The sequence below is a fragment of the Neophocaena asiaeorientalis genome, unplaced genomic scaffold, assembly GCF_003031525.2.
Source record: "Neophocaena asiaeorientalis asiaeorientalis breed wild unplaced genomic scaffold, Neophocaena_asiaeorientalis_V1.1 scaffold77, whole genome shotgun sequence".
Lineage (NCBI taxonomy): Eukaryota > Metazoa > Chordata > Mammalia > Artiodactyla > Phocoenidae > Neophocaena > Neophocaena asiaeorientalis.
In genome coordinates, this window is record NW_020174645.1 from 9,585,323 (window position 1) to 9,604,795 (window position 19,473).

The window sequence follows — 19,473 nt, forward strand, 5'->3', positions numbered from 1 at the left end:
GCTCTAAAATTCAGTATCCTAGGTTATAGCTTGAAGTTTACTAAAAACTGATTTGCTCTTATCTAATTGCAGGCACTGGAGTAGCAAAATAATTTGCTTTCTCCCTTTCGTTCTCCTCTTGAAATATGCAGGCTACGCTTCCTTCTGGGAATGGTGTTTCATTTTCAGAAAGTACTCTGTATAGGAAGAGATATTTTATAAAAACGGGAGCAAAAGCCACAATTCCCCGGACAGCAAAGTCAGGGTGAAGAACCACAAGACATACAGATTTTTTTCTCACAGTGGTCCTGCTCCTCTTTTATATCTGTTTAACTTATAAAGATATTAAGTCTATTCCATCATCTAAGGCTACCACATTACATCTCATTTTCCCAATATCTTCAAATTATAATTTCACATAAGTGAATTTTCCACATAACTGAAACTTTTCCTTTAAAAAACAAAATTCCCTCCTACTTTTGATCATTTTCTGTGGTAATCTTGTCAAAATATATGATGTGCTTGTCTGCCTTCTTGAAGAAAGCATAATGAGTATAATTTCTCTTCTTGATGGCTCAGAAACAATAGCATTTCACAAAGTCTTGTAGTATAAAAGGACTGTATGAAGAGCATTTGCCCCTTTGCAAACTAGCCCACAAACCTTGGTTCATTCTTATTTGGTTGGTTGGTTGGTGTGTTAATCATGGACTTTCCCTCTCTCTACTGTCAGGCAGTCAGAGAACTTTCAAAGGACTCTTCTTTCGGCAACAAGTAACCCTCTAACAGTTCTCAGTCCTTTATTCTCCCACTTTTGTTCCCTCTTTCTGAATGCTGTAGACTGAGAAACCAGGAAACCAGAATATATCTTAGAGATCGTTGATAATATTGAAAGTGAAGCCCATTTATACCAAGAAAAACTGAAGGACTTTGGGACGGATATTTTTACTTCTCGGAGACCCTTTTCCCTTATTTTGGGTTATACAGCTCTGTAAAGAGAAGATAAAGTTGCCAGAATTCTGACTTCTGGATATATGGAATAGCTGCCATATTTTCAAGCATACACTATATATGACCACAGAAATAGAAAACAAAATATACACAAGTCTGTTTTTTGTTGTTTTTTTTTTTTTGCGGTACGCGGGCCTCTCACTGTTGTGGCTTCTCCCGTTGCAGAGCACAAGCTCTGGACGTGCAGGCTCAGCGGCCATGGCTCACGGGCCCAGCCGCTCCGCAGCATGTGGGATCTTCCCAGACCGGGGCACGAATCCGTGTCCCCTGCATCGAAAGGCGGACTCTCAACCACTGCGCCACCAGGGAAGCCCCACAAGTCTGTTTTTAAAAGGGTAGCATAGGGTGGGGAAGAGGATTGAGGCAGATTATAAGAAGAATATTCTATACTCTGCATTCTTTTGCTTATTATGTAGTTTCAGATTTGAAAGTCACAAGCTCTCAGCTGCTATTTAAAGTTCTAGTCATTGTTACTACTTGTATGGTAAAGTAAACCTCAAGAATTCTCGAGTAAATTCTAGGACAAGTCCACAAAATGGGGCTTGAGGAAGAAGAGAAAAGCATAGTTATTGCTCTATGAGATTTATAAAGATGACAGGCTACATGAAATTAAAATCATATCTTGTTATTTCTTCAAAATCCACAGAGCTGTTTTATGTCTATTTACTTTTGTATCTAAATCTAGCACCTAAAAATATGTCTCCTCATTATCAGTTTCTGTTTTTTCTCCTCCCTCAATTAGCATGACTTTGTTCGACGAGACCGGCCACTACGTGTCCTAATTGACCTCATACAGAGGACAAAAGATGCTGTTCGTGAGCTAGATAACCTACAGTACCGGAAAATGAAAAAAATCCTTTTCCAAGAGACACGAAATGGACCCTTGAATGAGTCACAGGAAGATGAAGAAGTAGGTTGAGTTTGTTTTAGCAGGCATTATAGAATGCCTACTATGTGAAAATGTTATGGACCAGCGCGCTATGAAAAACACTTTGGGGAATAACAATGTAATTGATGTTCTCTGCCTTAAGAGACATGCAGAGTTGCAGAAGAGACATTCATAAAATAACTCTTATATAAGGCGAAATATGAAAAATGCTGTAGAGGGAGAGCACACGGCAGGGGCCATAGTGGGGAGAGAAAAAGTCATCAGCTGGTGGGGATTAGTGAAGAGGTGGGCCGTTTCTGACAGGCAGGCCTAGGGCATTTTAGACTCAGGGAAGTGCGGCGCTTTAGGAAGATTATCCTGGCATCAGAGTGTAAGATGGATTTGAATAGGTAACATTCTGGATAATAATCCGTGCAAGAGGCAGTAAAGGTAGTGTCTCTGGGAATCGGGGGAAAAGGAACACTTAAGAAACACTGTAGAGGTAGACTTGATAGTACAGCGCTTCTCATTGACAGTGACAGATGAGGAGGATTTACGGTGACTCCGAGCATTTGAGCCTAGGTGACTAGAGTATGTCAATACCAAGACCAGAGAAAAAGAACCGAGGAGAAGGAGGAGGTTAAGCATGATTTCAGTTTGATGCCTACTGAGTCTTAAGTTCCTGGCATCATATGCTACTGACACAGTGTACAGATGGTTTTAAAGAAAGATGACTTTCTGGTTTCTCATTCAAATAACTTAAGAAGGATTGGTCGAAGGGAAGGGTAATGACAATTGGGACACCTGAACGGAGATATCTAGCATTTGGTTGGGAAATACAGATCCAGAACATAAGGAAGAGGTCTGGGTAAAGGATAGTTGGATGGGGGTCAAGGACATTAAAATGATGATGAATCAAGGAGCTGAATGTACAATGAGACGAGGGTCCATGCCACATAAGAAGAGGGAGACCTGGTTGATAAAGGCATCACAGATGTTACTGAGCGTACACAGCTTCAAGGAGGGAGCAGCCAATACCATCAGATGCCACAGAGCAGTCAAGTTACATAAGGACCAAAAACAGTGTTAACTGGGTTTTACAAGTAGGGCCTTCTTGATGACCTTAGTAAAAGTAGTTTTACAGGAATAGTTAGGATAAATAGTAGATTACCATGGGTTGTAGAATAAATGGGAAGTGAGAAGGCAGAGATAGCGAAAGTTGGTTATTTTAAGATTCATAAATTTGGCCAAGAAGGAAAAGTGACAAAGGGCAGTAGGTAGAAAGGTATATACATATAGGGCAGCCCTCTTCATATTTATATGCAGAAGGAAAGGAGCCAGGACAGAGGCATTGGAGATAGAGGAAAGAGATGCAGTTAAAGAAGTAGGATCTCAGGAAGTGCATAACAGTAAGAGCATTAGTGCAGGGATTAGCCTTGAACAAAAGAAAGAACTCCTCTTCCTCTAAAAATAGATGAAAAAATAGGAAAAGAATGAAGAATGAATTTTAGTTTAGCTTTTTAATATAAAAGAAAATAAAATTATTTTATCAATAATTATAAAAATGAAATTAAGAAAGCTGAATTGGAATATAAAGTCTCTTGATTGCATACATACAAATGAACCCTTTTAATTGGGAAAATAAATCTATTAAAAATATAATGTATTATCTATCATTTTAAATTACCCAAATTACCTTTGTCAGTGATTCCTTATATTACCATGGCTAAGTAACAATTCATTAAAGTTATGTATGTACAGCATGGTTCTTTGAAAATAGGGGATTTTTGGAGCTGAGTTTCTTTAATTATATTATTTAATCTTGTATCGAAAGATATCCCACTGTGATGGATAAATTATATGTTCTGATTATTTTATCACTTCTCACATAGTAGTCTTTGGACGAGTAGTGATGAATACCAGTATTACTTGACAGATATATTTAATAAGATTACAGAGGTAAGCATGATAGAATTGCCTGAGGGAGGCAGAATTTAATTACCTGTCCAGGACAGTAGAATTAATATCCCTGCTTAGATATGAAGTTACTCAGTAATGACTTGCAAAGGACCATATTGTTTGTCAAATCTCTGAAAGCTCTCTTCACTCGCTTTGAGTTTCAAGTGATGGCTGCCGTGTTTGTAGATACCCTAGAGGTCCCCTGTTCAGTAGCCTGTGGTCTTTCCCTAGCACCCTGATGTTCCTGAAGGTCTCTCAGAAACCTGGCCTGGTTCTGATTACCGAATAGCAATACAATAATATGATAGTCGCATATCAGAGGAAAAGTCACATATGACAGAGGAAAGCCCTGGCATAGCAGCATTTGGAGCCTTATGACCCGTGCCCAGAATAGCCCCTGTGGAAGGCATAGAAGTGAATTGAAGGTGTCAGAAAATGGTAGGGGAGTAGTGGAGCCACTACATTAAAAGTTTATCCTTGCAGATTTGGCAGAAAAGCAACTTGGCACTGCAAAATTGAGTGTACTTAATAGCTTAGTCAATGGATTGGTACTTTATCTCCAGTCATTTTTTTTTAACCCAAGTGCCCCATTTTTATAGGACAGCGAACATGGAACCAGCCTGAGCAGGGAATTGGACAGCCTGGGCAGCAACCATTCCATCCCAAGCATGTCTGTGAGTACAGGCAGCCAGAGCAGCAGTGTGAACAGCATGCAGGAGGTCATGGATGATAGCAGCTCGGAGCTTGTCATGATGCATGATGATGAAAGCCCAGTAAATTCCAGTTCCTCTGTTGTGCACAGGAAGGTAAGTTTCATGGTCCCCTTCACAGCACTAGGCTTTGCCAATCATAATGAAGCCAGCTCAGGTCACTTAGCATCCAGATATTTTAGTTCCCCTTTCACAACTGAAATGTGGGACTCAACCTAGCACACGATAGTTCTTTTATGGTAAAAAGATAATGTAGGACTAGGCAAGTTGTATCTGTACCTATTTCTTTTATTATTATTTATTTATTTATTGGCTGTGTTGGGTCTTCATTGCTGTGCATGGGCTTTCTCTAGTTGTGGTGAGTGGGGCTACTCTTTGTTGCAGTGCAAGGGCTCCTCATTGTGGTAGCTTCTCTTTGTTGCACAGCATGGGCTCTACTCACACGGGCTCAGTAGTTGTGGCCAACGAGCTCTAGAGCACAGGCTCAGTAGTTGTGGCACATGGGCTTAGTTGCTCCATGGCATGTGGGATCTTCCCCAACCAGGGCTCGAACCCTTGTCCCCTGCACTGGCAGGTGGAGTTTTAACCACTGCGCCACAAGGGAAGTCCCTATGTACTTATTTTAATAAGTATCAGTGATCACAGTCTAATTCCAGTAGGTGAGCAAGTTTAAGCATTTTTTTCACTCTTAAGTGTGCATTTTTCTTGGGAGAAAAAGGAAATTGAACAGGTAAGGATGAAAGGCATGAGAAAACATATTGGTGCCTAGTCATGAATAGTGGAGAGATTACATTTATTTTCTGAACTGATTAACTTATTCATTTATTCAACAAACATTGGTGGGGACCTTAATTATCTGCTAGGAACTATGGTAGGCCCTGTGGATACAGACAGAACAGACATGATGCCTTCATGGAGCTTATTATCTGTGGGGGAGAGTAAGCAAATAATAACACAAGTAACTTTATCATGTAATTATAAAACTTGTTCTGGGTAAAAGGAGGACTTAATCTAGCAGGGAGTAGGGGAACGTCTCCCCAGTAAAGTGACATTTAAGCTGAAACTTCAGAAACAAATAGAAGTTAGCTATCTTGGGGTGAAAGATTGGGGTGAGTCAGGAAGCAGCATGTACAAAGGCCCTGTGACAAAAGGAACTTTGTATGTTCAAGGACGAAGGGAAGGATCTGAGAGATTAGAGTTTGGTGAACTACGTAGAAAGTGAATTGAGACCAGAGAGACAGCAAGGACCCAGATTATTAGAAAACCATAAAAGCATTTTGAGGAAAGGAATGATAGCATGCAGATGTGGAAATCTGCTAAGAGTTCAGCATTGTCAGCTGTCCTTTGAACTTGGGCAAGTGGTCATGTATTTGAAAGGTTGAAAAGAAGGTTTTGCTGGGCTCTCTTTTTGGAAGGAGCTATCATGGATGCTGATAGAGATCGACTTTTTCCTTTCCGTTACCTCTGGGGCTCCGTGGGGATAGAGAGCAAAAGAAGAGGAATTCTGTGGGATCTTTTTACTCCAGGACCTCTCAAATGAGCACCCAAAATTAGAAGAGAGACTCTACTGGCATAATCAACAAGAAAAAAGACGCTGGTCTTGAACTCATTGGGGGTTTTAATTTTAATTTTTACATGCCAGTATAGAGCTTTCTTGTAATAATATGGGCCTTTCAATACTTTTTTCTCCTTGGTGTAATCAGCTAAGAAAACCAGATGTTAATTTATAGTCTGAAATATCAGCTGAGTAAAAGGGCAACCCACAGAATGGGAGAAAATATTTGCAAATCATCTATCTCATAAAGGATTAATATCCAGCATATATAGAGAACTCCTAAAACTCAACAACAGCGAAAAAACAACCTGAATCAAAAATGAGCAAAGGGGCTTCCCTGGTGGCGCAGTGGTTAAGAGTCTGCCTGCAGATGCAGGGGACACAGGTTCGTGCCCCGGTCCCGGAAGATCCCACATGCCACGGAGCGGCTGGCCTGTGAGCCATGGCCGCTGAGCCTGCGCGTCCAGAGCCTGTGCTCCGCAACGGGAGAGGCCACGACAGTGAGAGGCCCGCTTACCGCAAAAAAAAAAAAAAAAAAAATGAGCAAAGGACTTGAATCAACATTTCTCCAAAAAAGATATAAAAATGGACAGTAAGCACATGAAAAGATGCTCAACATCATTAATTATTAAGGAATTGTAATCAAAACTACAGTGAGATACCACCTCACACACATTAGGGGATGGCTACTATTGAAAAAAAACATCATATAACAAGCGTTGGTGAGGATGTGGAGAGATTGGAACCCTGGTGCACTATTGGTGAGAATGGAAAAGGGTGCAGCCACTGTGGAAAATGGTATGGTGGTTCCTCAAAAAATTAAAAATAGAATTACCATATGATCCAGCAATTCCATTTCTCAGTATAGATCCTAAAGCATTGAAAGCAGGGTCTCAAAGAGATTTTTGTACACTCATGTACACAGCAACATTATTCACAACAGCAAAGAGGTGGAAGCAATGTAAATGTCCATTGACAGATGAATGAATAAACAAGATGTGGTATATATGTACAATGGAGTATTATTCAACCTTTAAAAGGCAGGAAATTCTGCCATATGCTACAATATGGATGAACTGAGAAGACATTATGCTAAGTGAAATAAATGTGCCAGTCACAAAGAGACAAATACTCTATGGCTCTTAGGGTACAGAATCATAGACAGAAAGTATATGACTACCATTGGTGGTCAGAATCATAGACAGAAAGTATAATGATGGTTGCTAGGGATTGGGGGAGGGGATAAATGGGGAATTGTTATTTAATGGGTACAGAGCTTCAGTTTTACAAGGAGAAAAGAGTTATGGGAATGGATGATGGGGGCAGTTATACACCATTATAAGTGTATTAGCACTGAACTGTACACTTAAAAATAAGATGGTAACTATGTGTATTTTACCACAATGAAAAAAGGAAAAAACTATAAGCAGGCTAGAAGAATAGAATATATTATATATAAAAACAATATTAAATAATGGTATCTCTTCATGAAACCCATTTTAGTCCTATACCTGAGCTTAAAATTATATTATCTTTATTTCTCACACCAGTCAGAATGGCCATCATCAGAAAATCTAGAAACAATAAATGCTGGAGAGGGTGTGGAGAAAAGGGAACACTCTTGCACAGCTGGTGGGAATGTGAATTGGTACAGCCACTATGGAGAACAGTATGGAGGTTCCTTAAAACACTATGAATAGAACTACCATATGACCCAGGAATCCCACTACTGGGCATATACCCTGAGAAAACCATAATTCAAAAAGAGTCATGTACCACAATGTTCACTGCAGCTCTATTTACAATAGCCCAGAGATGGAAACAACCTAAGTGTCCATCATTGGATGAATGGATAAAGAAGATGTGGCACATATATACAATGGAATATTACTCAGCCATAAAAAGAAACGAAATTGAGCTATTTGTAATGAGGTGGATAGACCTGGAGTCTGTCATACAGAGTGAAGTAAGTCAGAAAGAGAAAGACAAATACCATATGCTAACACATATATATGGAATTTAAGGGGAAAAAATGTCATGAAGAACCTAGGGGTAAGACAAGAATAAAGACACAGACCTACTAGAGAATGGACTTGAGGATATGGAGAGGGGGAAGGGTAAGCTGTGACAAAGCGAGAGAGAGGCATGGACCTATATACACTAGCAAACGTAAAATAGATAGCTAGTGGGAAGCAGCCGCATAGCACAGGGAGATCAGCTCGGTGCTTTGTGACCACCTAGAGGGGTAGGATAGGGAGGGTGGGAAGGAGGGAGACACAAGAGGGAAGAGACATAGGGATATATGTATATGTATAACTCATTCACTTTGTTATAAAGCAGAAACTAACACACACACACACACACACACACAAAGAAATTTCTAATGAAAAAAATTATATTATCTTTAAACACAACAGAAGTCAATTATTCAGAAGTTTCATTATTTGTTGGTTTACTTGAATTCCTAAAAGTTTTCCACTTGGGAACATAAATAAAGTAGGATCTTAAACTCTCGATAGAAAGTTTTATATAGTAGACTATAGGAATGAGGAAACTAGTTTAAAGTTCTGTCTGCCACTGTTAGTTTTATTTTACTTTGGACAAGTCACAAACCTCTCTGGGCCTAATTTTCTCCATCTGTGTAATGAGGAGTTGTTCTGTATGATTTCCAAGGTCGCTTCCAGCTCTGAAATTTTGTGCTCAGGAGCAGGCTTCATCCATGCCTCACTCAGGACAAGGTGTACTTTTATCTCCTACATTATGTATTTGGATTCCACTTAAGATTTCACTTGAAAAGGCTTTTTTTCCCTAAAAGCCAGTGCCCGGATCAGTCCCTTCTCCATGTAGATGCGATGGTAGCTACACTGTATTATGTGTAGGTATGGGTAACGTGTTGCCTGTGGGATTCTCCAGGAAGCAGAGCCGAGATGGTTTAGCACAGCAGGATCTTGTTTTGTTTTGTTTTGTTTTAATTAGGAAGTCCCTTTGGGGTCAACACCTGTGGGAGGGAAGAGAAAGAAGCAGCACTGGGCAGAGGGCAGAGTTGAACCAAGATGCGTTCCAATGGCAGCCTCAGCCAACCCCTCCAGGGAACTCTGGAGCTAAACTGGGCCAGAGTGGCCAGGGCTAGATCAGTCATTGCATATGCGGAACCTGGGAAGGGTGCAGACTTGGACAAGGCTGCTCTCTCTGCAGCCTGTAGGAGAACTGACAGCCAAAGACGATTGCCGACAACAACTCCTTCCTTTAAAGGGGGATCTGGGCGGTGCATTTCTGGGTCTGTTGTAATTTGTGACCACAAAGAAAAAAAGAAAAAGCAATCAGTACTGTTTTATGAAACATTTTCCAGTTTTGTGTTTCTAGAATCTTAGAAAAGCCTATACATCACTAAATTATCATTTTATAAACAATGTTCTACCCATTATCTCATTATCCTATTTTATTTTCTTTTACTTGTCACTATCTAAAATTATATTATGTACTAATTTATCTATTATTTCATGAGTAGAGTGTAAATTTCATCATGGCTAAAACTATACTTACCTTGTCCTGCACTGTATCTCAACACCTAGAACAGTGCCTGGCACAGCATAGGCTATAAAATGAATAAGTAAATAACTATGGAATGAATGAGGAACAGACAAAAAGTACACAGTGAATGAACTAAATACCAGATACTAAACACCATCCTGTTTTGGTTCACTGAACATAATGGATTAAAATGGTTAAATAATATTAAATATCTTTATGGTTTGAAAGATTAAATAGATTTTCTCCAATAATAGTACTCTAGACAATAAGAACATGCTTAATAAATATCAAAATATAAGAATAAGAGTGGAGAATTTTTTTCCCCACCCTTGACTGTTACAATAAAGACTGCAGACATATCCTAAATTAGTTAAATCATATATATGACCAGATGACCATTTTATATAGGAAGTAAACTTACTTTTAAAGGCCATGTGTAACTGGTAAGGGCATGGTTTGCAATTAACTGTTCTGCATCCAGAATAAAGATGCCCTGATTTTAAGAGGACAGTTCTATCACAGATCAAGTCCAAAAAATATAAAGTGGGACACTGAAAATTTTCCTTTAACATCAGGATTTCAGGCTGCTTCTCTACAATCTTTGCCTCTACTCTGGTCTTTCCCAGGCCCTGAAGGGATCCTAATCTAATCTTCCCTTTGAGCAAGAATGATTTGATAAGTCTAAAGGTATATTCTGACAAAATAAACTTTAAGCACTTATTTCTTTTCCTCTTGCTAGTGTTGCCACACTGCTTTTTCCAATAGCAAGAATATCACCTCATCTCTAGACTGTTAGCTCCTCGAGGACATCTCTCTTCACGTACCACCTAGATGGGTGTCTGTCACATAGTAAGCACTCAATAAGATGTTTTGTGAACTAAAATGAAGATGAACTTTTATAAGACACAACTCTACACCTCAGTTCTTGATTATTCACAAATGAGTCCAGGGCAAACTCTTAATCCAGATTAGTTTTTTTTGCTGTAGCCTAGGCTGCCTCTGAGCCTCCACCATACACCTGAAAACCATTGGGTGTACAGCAGTAGCAAACAGATTTTAATATTGTCCTAAGCAACAAAGTCTATTTTTTTAATTTGTCAATTAAAAGTTATACTTTTATTTTGTTTAAGTCTAAAATCAATTACTGTTACTTGCTGCTGCCTTCTATTACTATAGATCACAAGACTTTAATATATTAAAACTTTTTGTTTATTAATCAATTTGTTGTTTCTAGTATGCCTAATGAACTCTAGTCATCATGGCCCTCTTTTAGAGATTATTTTTAAAAAATCATTCTCTTCTAACTCCTAAAGCTTTACTTGACCCTTCCTATTAGTCAATGTTAGTGGGGTTTTCTTTTCCCCCTTCTTTAAAAATAGAACAGCTTTCACCATTTTCGTGGGAGGAAAAAAAGAGAAATGTCCTTGAGGGGATAGGATGTTCTAGTTTAATTTTCACTTGCTTCAGTGGCCTTTCCTGTTATTTTTGCTGAAGAGAGGGGCGGGTTCTTTGACTCAACTCACATTTGGCAGAGTAAAAGTAAATTAACATATGAAGGCAATGTTTCTTAAACAGAGCAGTCATACAAAACACCTCTCTATAGTAACATCTTTATCCTCAGCGTTCTGCTAGTCATTTTCTCTCCCCAATAGCTGTCCTTCCAGGTGAAGATATCCTTTTCCATCTTCTCGCCTTCCTCTGGCCCCAGCTTTTGATAGCTGTACCTGCTTAGGCAATCATTTAATCATTTTGAACAAAATGAAAGAGATGGTTTGCTGATCCCTTCTCCACAGCGTGAAAAGTATGGGATCTATAAAAAGACGTCTCGTCACCAGAAAAAAAGCCATTTTTAGACCCGCTTCCCCCCCACCGGCCCTGCCCCGCCATGTAAAGGTGTGCTTGTGTGTGTGTCACTGTTTTGCGACTTCCTTAGAGTACAGAGTGGCAGGTTTTTATGAAATACAAATTTGAATTCTGTTAATAACAAAGAAAATGTCATTTTTCCAGAATCTCCTCAGACCTATATTCTTGACCTTATTTATTCAGCAAACATTTTTTTTGAATGCCCACAAAGTATCAAGCACTGTGCTAGGTGCTGGGAAGACAGATTTTTCAAACCACATTCACTCTGCCTTCAAAAGGCTCACAGTCTCAGGGGCTTCCCCAGTGGCGCAGTGGTTGAGAGCCCGCCTGCCGATGCAGGGGACACGGGTTTGTGCCCTGGTCCAGGAAGATCCCACATGCCGCGGAGCGACTGGGCCCGTGAGCCATGGCCGCTGAGCCTGCGCGTCCGGAGGCTGTGCTCCGCAACCGGAGAGGCCACCCGCGTACCGGAAAAAAAAAAAAAAAAAAAAAAAGCTCATAGTCTCATACAAAGGCGAGTATAACTATGATGAGGAGTGTGATAAAGGTATACGAAAAGCATAACAGAGTCCAGTAGAGTGGTTTCCAAGGTTAATTTCAAGTTAACCTAGAAACTCTGAACAAGTGACCACAATATGAATCCTCATTTCGGAAGTATAAATAGTCAGACATTTAGGGAAAAACTTCTAAATAAAAGTAAAGCCCTTTGTCCAGGGAATAATAGTAAAGTTTTTAATCTGAAGAAGTTTTACTTTTTATAAAGAAAGGACATTATAAATTTACCAGGTTAACACAGACTTACTTAAAACTGGTCCCCATTTCATATTGGTATTTCAAAGAGCTATTTTGTTCGTTCCTGGATGAGAATGTTTTAAGGATGAATTGTAAACAAGTCATATATTTTGTCTTGGTAAGGTAGAACATGATATTTGTTCTTAAACTTCTGAAATCATTCTTCAACATCAAAGAAGATGTTGGTCTTCTCATCAACATTTGTAAATCATATGCAGCGGTGCTTAACTGCGTAAAATAGCAAATTCACCCTTTCCAGTATTGATCTTAAAATGTGTTCAGGTCGGAAACTCTGGGAGGCAAGTATAGTCATTTTCAAAGGGGCTGCTACTCGAAGGGGCGATGTAACCAACAGACCACATACCCAGTAAAGCTGAGTTTAATTTGTTCTTACTTGCTTTTCAAGTCACATTGCCCTCATTTTAAAATTGCTTCATTTTTTAAGTCGTCTGCAGAGTTTTGAACTTGTTTTAAGCAATGGTGTTGAATATTTTAAAATTTATTTCCCTATGCACTTGGATATCCACTGTTAGACTAAAATATTGCCTCATCCTGTGGTCTCTTGTATAATATTTGGAGACTTAGTGTTGGTGATCTCTGTTATGAAGCTAGTACAAAAACTAAGAAATTTTTTATAAAAATTTTTTTAATTTTAAGGAGATGCAAGGGATTATACTTTTAGCATTATTTATTATATTTAAAGTAGATTAAAATTTTTTGACCTCTCAGACTAACTTCTAAAATAGCATTATTTTTTAAATATACCTTAGTGGGTTATTTAATTAAGCTACATGTCAACTAAAATCACTATGGTCTCAAGTTTTAATTTTTCCAGTGTATTCCAATACCCTTGAGTTTAAAAACTTAGCAAATATGATGTGACTTTTAATTTGATAAGCAGGGTCCTAACCTACAAGTGTTAATTTTAATCTGAGAGAAAACAACTAATATTAAAGTTATACATATTTGCATATGAATGTGTTTTGTTTTATTCTGTTATGTGAATAGTGTGGATTCCACAGGTTAGCTTTGTAAATCAAGTTACCAAATTTGAAATTTAGCTGCTGCCACAGCATTGAAGAGCTCCCTCTCAGTAAGTGCACTTAATGTTAGCTAACTAATACTCACCAAAACTCTGACCTGTAAAACCACAGGCCTCTACCTAGCCTATCTTTTCTGATTGCTAGCATTTAGAAGCATCTTGCTTTTCTGGGATTATAATATTAAGTAAGAGCAATTTTGGAGTTAATGTAATTTATTAATAAATATCCAGCAATAGGAATGATAGTAGATCCCAGTGCCTTCCTCTCTAGAACCTTAAACCTAGATGCATAAATCCCACACCTAATCTCTCTTTGCCTGCTGAAATAAGAATTTAGATTTCCCAGGAAATAACGTAGAAAATTTTAAATTGACCTATCAAGTATTTTTTTATAAATTTCAAAAATATGGGTTGAGATGCATTTTTAATCTATAGCACTATCTAATAGAACTTTCTGCAGTGATAGAAATTATCTGTATTGCACTGTTTCACTGTGGTACCCATAGTTATTGGCTAGCTTGAAGCACAGCTGGTGTGACTTAGAAACTGAATTTTACATTTTACTAAATAAAATATCCATGTGGCTAAAGGGTATCTTATTGGACAGCACAGCGGTAGAATATCCCTTGAATTTGATATATATGCCTTCAGTGGTGTTAAAGGTCCCTTCATTATTTGAAAGCAAAATAGACCACAATACAGTAAATTAAAAAAAAAAAATCTCTAAATATAGACGTAATGGTAAATACCTTCCCAGCATTCTGAAGCATTCTAATTTTATAAAAGGGAAAAGAAAATCAACCCAATGATGAATTTAGTCATGGGTCTTCTCTTTTACATAGAAACCTGGATGTAAAACTTAATTTTCCTCAAGGAGTTTATGTGTTTTGACTTTTTAGCATTTTACACTGTATAATAAAATTTTGTATTTTTTAAAACTCTTTAATTTTGTTTACTGATGAAGAAAAGAGCAATTATAAAAAATTTCAAATAGTCATGGACAAAACGCAAAATTGACTTCTCACCATGGTTTCTCCTAAAAACCTAGGGCAGTAAGAGAATTAATTTCTCCTTCCCCATGCTGAACATGTACTATTTGAAAATCCCCCATGGTTGTACATGTTTCTGAGCTATTAATTACTACAGTATCTTTTTTTCTGAAAGGTTAGTACTACTTACTGACTGGCCTCTCCATCTTTTATCGAGCAAAGCATTGCGCTTTGAAAGCATTTACCCCTTTAAAAGTCATTTCAATTGCATTTAAGAAATATCCATTATTATCTTTCCAAGGAATGTTATTTTTCACTGGGCGTTACAATACGATTAATCATCTTTGCCTGTCAAGAAGCCCAGACCTGATTAAATCAGTCAAGGACATTAAATTCCAGCTTTACTCACTCTGGTGACCATACCGACACTGAGTTGAGGAAGAATTTGTGAAAGTATCATTTTGTTAAAATTGTATGCCTGTCTCTTTAAATCTAAAAAAAAAAATCCTTTCAGAAGCTGTAGAGAGAAGGTGCTAGAACTGTGTACGATCATGACTGGAAAGCAGGATCCCTCAGTGACTGCCGAATCTTCCCAGCACAAGATAGAGAGGCAGTCCAGCACAAGCCTACACTGGTTCTAGGCAGAACGATGATCCTACCGAACAGATTTCAAATAAAATTAAATTGAGAAAGCAGATCTTTCAAGGGAATGAGGCGGAGGCTCGCTTTTATGTTAAAAGCCACCAGCATCCTCCTTGCTAGACATGGACATGACATTTTTAAAGGAATTATTTGGTTACAGCGTTTTAAGCAAACTGTTCTAAGGAGTCTGTACATTGCCTTGTTTTTTCTATTCTTTTTTTCTTTTGCATATATGTAATTCTGGAGGTAAAGAAAAAGCCTGCCAGGGATTCAGAAGGCATCCCACTAGCGATCAGCTGACATTCCTAACTGAAGGCTGCAATGTGTTGCTTATTCATTTTGTACCGTGGGAGCTGCGGGGACTAGCAGAGAGCTAAACTATGCATTTCAAACAGCAGTGCTTGTGCAGAAAGAGGGGTGAGAGAGAGGCAGCCGGCGAGGAAAGAGCACAGCTGGACTTTCTCCTTGTTTTTATCCATTTCTGCAGGATCATGTATTCATAAGGGATGAGGCGGGCCACGGCGATCCCAGGCCTGAGCCGCGGCCTACCCAGTCAGTTCAGAGCCAGGCCCTCCACTACCGGAACAGAGAGCGCTTTGCCACGATCAAATCAGCATCTTTGGTAAGCAAACACCCCTCTACCCACCTTCCCTTCCTTCCCCTCCTCCCCATCTGGCAGCCTCTCGCCCTCCCTGAGCCTCTCTGGGCTTCATGGATGGGAGGAAAGGAGTCAAGAATGTTTTCTCCCTCCTAATAATTTTATTCATTTTAGAAAAAAATCTGTTGGCATAGCAACCTGATCTCAGATATTTTAGCATTGTCTACGGCATGGGAAAAAAAACCCTTTGTGTGTGTGTGTGTGTGTGTGTGTGTGTGTGTGTGTGTGTTTATATATGCTGTATGTGCAAAATAAAAGGCCTTTGAGATGAAGTTGCTAATCTGTCCAATTTTGTAGAAGCTATTTGTCTTTTCATTGAAATAATAATGCTAAAAAATATTTTAAAGGTATTTGGTGTGTGTGTGTGTGTGTGTGTGTGTGTGCAGAGCACTATGATTCTTTTTGTATAGATACCTGTGTGTAATGTGTACACACACATCAAAAGATAAAACACAATTTTTTAAAAATATATGGTTGCTGGCTAATGTATATAATTGTAGGAAATAAGGTACTTGCTTCCCAGGGATGGATTGCTGTTTCGTCTGGTTCATTCATTTATTTATTGCAACAATGGTAGTGGCTGCACTTCCCCGTTTAACCCCTGAAGAATTTCCTGGCACCGATAAAGCAAGAAGGGCTTTGTAGGAGACGGTAGGGATGGTTGTGGAAGAAAAGATACTGTAGGATCCTTCAGCATTTTTACTATTGCAAATGTGATTGCTGGATGCCCTTGTAGTAGCAAAAGGGGTGTGTGCTGGAAGAGTTAGTTTTCATGCCTCCGCCCCTTGGCCCCCCACGCGTGCGCGTGCGCACTCACACACACACACACACACACACACACACACACATCGTTTCATCCTTGGCCCTCTAAACTCTCTTTAATCATTTGCTTCTGAATATCACTTCTCAGCCAAAAAATTATTGAAATATTAGTTGTTTTGCTCAAATTGATGTTAGAGGTCACATGGGCAGGAAGAGTTAGTGTACACTGCCTGGCTATTACATTTAGAACCTATGATGACATCATCCAAGGCCGACCCAGAAATGATTATTTTTCTTGTCCTATTTTTAAAATCTGATTTCCACTTTTATTTCTCAAGTGTTTTAAAGGCTTCATTTATCTTTGGGATTGATAATGGTTTATAATTTTAAAAAACCCAAATATAAGGAAAATGGAAGTTAAAGCACCTACATATTGCTCTGCCTGCTGCTGTCTAAAAGCAAGCAATTTAATTTAGACTGCTTACAAATAAGCCTGGCTTTAAGTTCCTTTGTATAGAAGTTTCCTGTATTCTCTTCAATGGACAATTTTTCATTTTAAATGCATGCCATACTGTGTAATGGAGATCTTAAAATGTCCACTATGTATTTGCTAATGATTGTTAAGCACCTACAAAGCATGCTTTTGAGTCTAAATAAAACATCATGAAATTATTGAATAATAAATACCTTCATACCATGATATCTGACAAAATAAGAAATATGGTGTGTTTAGAATATGACTACTTACCACTGACTCTTGTGAAACTTGTACCTTTATCCAGACCTGTGCATGTTGAAATGAGAGGAGAAATGAACAGCCACTGAGATTCAGAGCACCATAAGCAGGTTTTGAATGTGAAGCAGACATTGTATGTGGGTTTCCCCCTGTGGGACAGGTTCTCTTCTTTTCTCACTTGCCACACCCTCATTCCCACATCATATATTCATGACCTCTCCTGCCGCCCAGGAAGATCACTACTGCCACGCCAGAATGGTCTCACTCTCACATTTGTGAACTCACCCAGGCTCCTCTGTGTGTATATCAGCCATCACAGTCTCCCTCTCTGTGAATGATGAAAGCTGCTTCCCTACTAGGCTATCTCAGGGCCACGGGCAAAGTCCTCAGGTACCCCTCTGAATCCTACAGGCTTCGTAATGCCCACCCAGAGAACAGCTGGGATCAGTCTCTCTGAGGGACTTCTGATTTGCTAAAAGGCGCCTGCACCTATATTAAGTTAAAAACAGAGTGGCTGATAGGCTGTTGCTGTAGCCACAAAATAAGGTGTTTTATATGTAAAATCTTCTCCAAATGTGATGCTTTGGGAGTCACAGTGGGATTGATGCAAGTTTATCAGCATTCATTGGTATTTGTATTTAACAGCTTTTAGGGAGAAAAAAATTAATGAAAGGGAAAAGTGGTATGGTTTTGAGTGGTTCCATGTCCCATTTTGGACAGTCTAACTGTTGGTTAAGATTAACAGTTGTGGATATTTTAATATATATTACTGAGTACTAGAGTTCTACTACCATCATATTATTTGTTTTAAAGGCTTATTCCAGTAGGAATATATAAATCAGGACACTGGAACATCAAAAAGAAGTATCTAATTTTTAAAAACTTATCTCAACCCTTATTGTTTTTCGTGGACCCCTGCTCAAATGATAAAGTCTAAAATTACTTAAAATGACATAAAAGTAAGAACAAGATCATGGAAAAATGAAAGTCCAGGGCACTGAATAATCAAGTCATTGTTGAAACCTCACTTCTTACAGTTAGTAGCAATACAATATTGATTTATTTATTTTGGTTTTACTCTTTCTTTATAACCTACTAGCAGAAGTGCTAACAAACCATAGAGTGATCCAAAAGTGAACAGCAAAAAGAAAAAGAATTTAGAAATTAGTTTTTCAATTACTAGATAATAAGTGATACGTGTGTATTTTAAAGAGACTTGCATACTGACAAAAAAATTGCAATTCCTCAAATTTTTTATATCAGCCTACCTCTTCTACATAAACCTAAAAGAAGCCTAGCTCTGTGGTTTTTCCACTTATCATTTCTTTCTACATTGTGCTTTTTTTTTTGCGGTATGCGGGCCTCTCACTGTCGTGACGTCTCCCGTTGCGGAGCACAGGCTCAGCGGCCATGGCTCACAGGCCTAGCCACTCCACGGCATGTGGGATCTTCCCGGACCGGGCCACGAACCCGTGTCCCCTGCATCTGCAGGCAGACTCTCAACCACTGCGCCACCAGAGAAGCCCTACATTGTGCTTTTTGAATGGAGCTGTTGACAAATATATTAAGCCAATGGGCTACAGGCGTTTACTGCTGGTGTTTTTATTAGTTTGGCACCTTAAAACTGAGATTTTTTATGTTATTATGCACTGTTGCACAATTACATTTGTAACAAAGGACCTTCATACCAGAGGAAACCCTGAGGAAACTTTAGAATTATATATATATATATATAGTGTGTGTGTGTGTATATATATACATGTATATTATGATAATTTAAGTGTAAAGATTATTGACCTTATTTTGAAAAATTAGGGAAAGGAAGGGCATTTCATGGAATCTCTTACTTTATCCTTTTTCTTCTTCTGTTTGAAAGTTCACATTGCGCTGATATGTTATATGAGGAAAGGAGTTGTTTATATAGTTCTTTGGAATTACTACTCATCTGACTTCTTCGGCTTTTGAGATGTGCCTTCCTTGAGTTTTTGTTGTTGGTGAATGGAGATCCTAACATTTTAATTAGATTAGTGACCCATGGGAGTGTTTTCAGCTATTGTTATATCTGATGTCATTTCCTAAAATTTCATTGTGTCCTGGGTCACCAGCACTTCCCATAGTAGATGTTACTATAGAGAGCACCAAGGCCACATCTATAATACAGTTCAGCTTCTGGCCTTCTTTTAAAGGAATTCTCACTAGAATGCAGTGGTCTTACTACACGTGTGAATTTATGTTAGAATGCACATTAGGGAGAGGAGCATGAAACTCTTAATTTCTAATACCGATAAAGCATGTAAGAGAAAATTATTATTGTTCTATCCATTCAAATATAGGATCTTTGGCTTTACCAGATTCAATAGAAAAGCTCATGTAAAAATG

General features: G+C 38.6%; 1 protein-coding gene across 4 annotated transcripts in view; it reads left to right on the forward strand.

Annotated features, from left to right (window-relative positions):
- The window catches only part of TAOK3 (TAO kinase 3), a 184,351-nt gene that overhangs the window by 135,303 nt on the left and 29,575 nt on the right, over positions 1-19,473 (forward strand). For all 4 annotated transcript variants that reach the window (XM_024758478.1, XM_024758477.1, XM_024758480.1 and 1 more), the window contains 3 exons: positions 1,730-1,897; positions 4,414-4,620; positions 15,426-15,560. In XM_024758478.1, the coding sequence (XP_024614246.1) occupies positions 1,730-1,897; positions 4,414-4,620; positions 15,426-15,560 (510 nt within the window). The remainder of the gene's footprint in view (positions 1-1,729; positions 1,898-4,413; positions 4,621-15,425; positions 15,561-19,473) is intronic.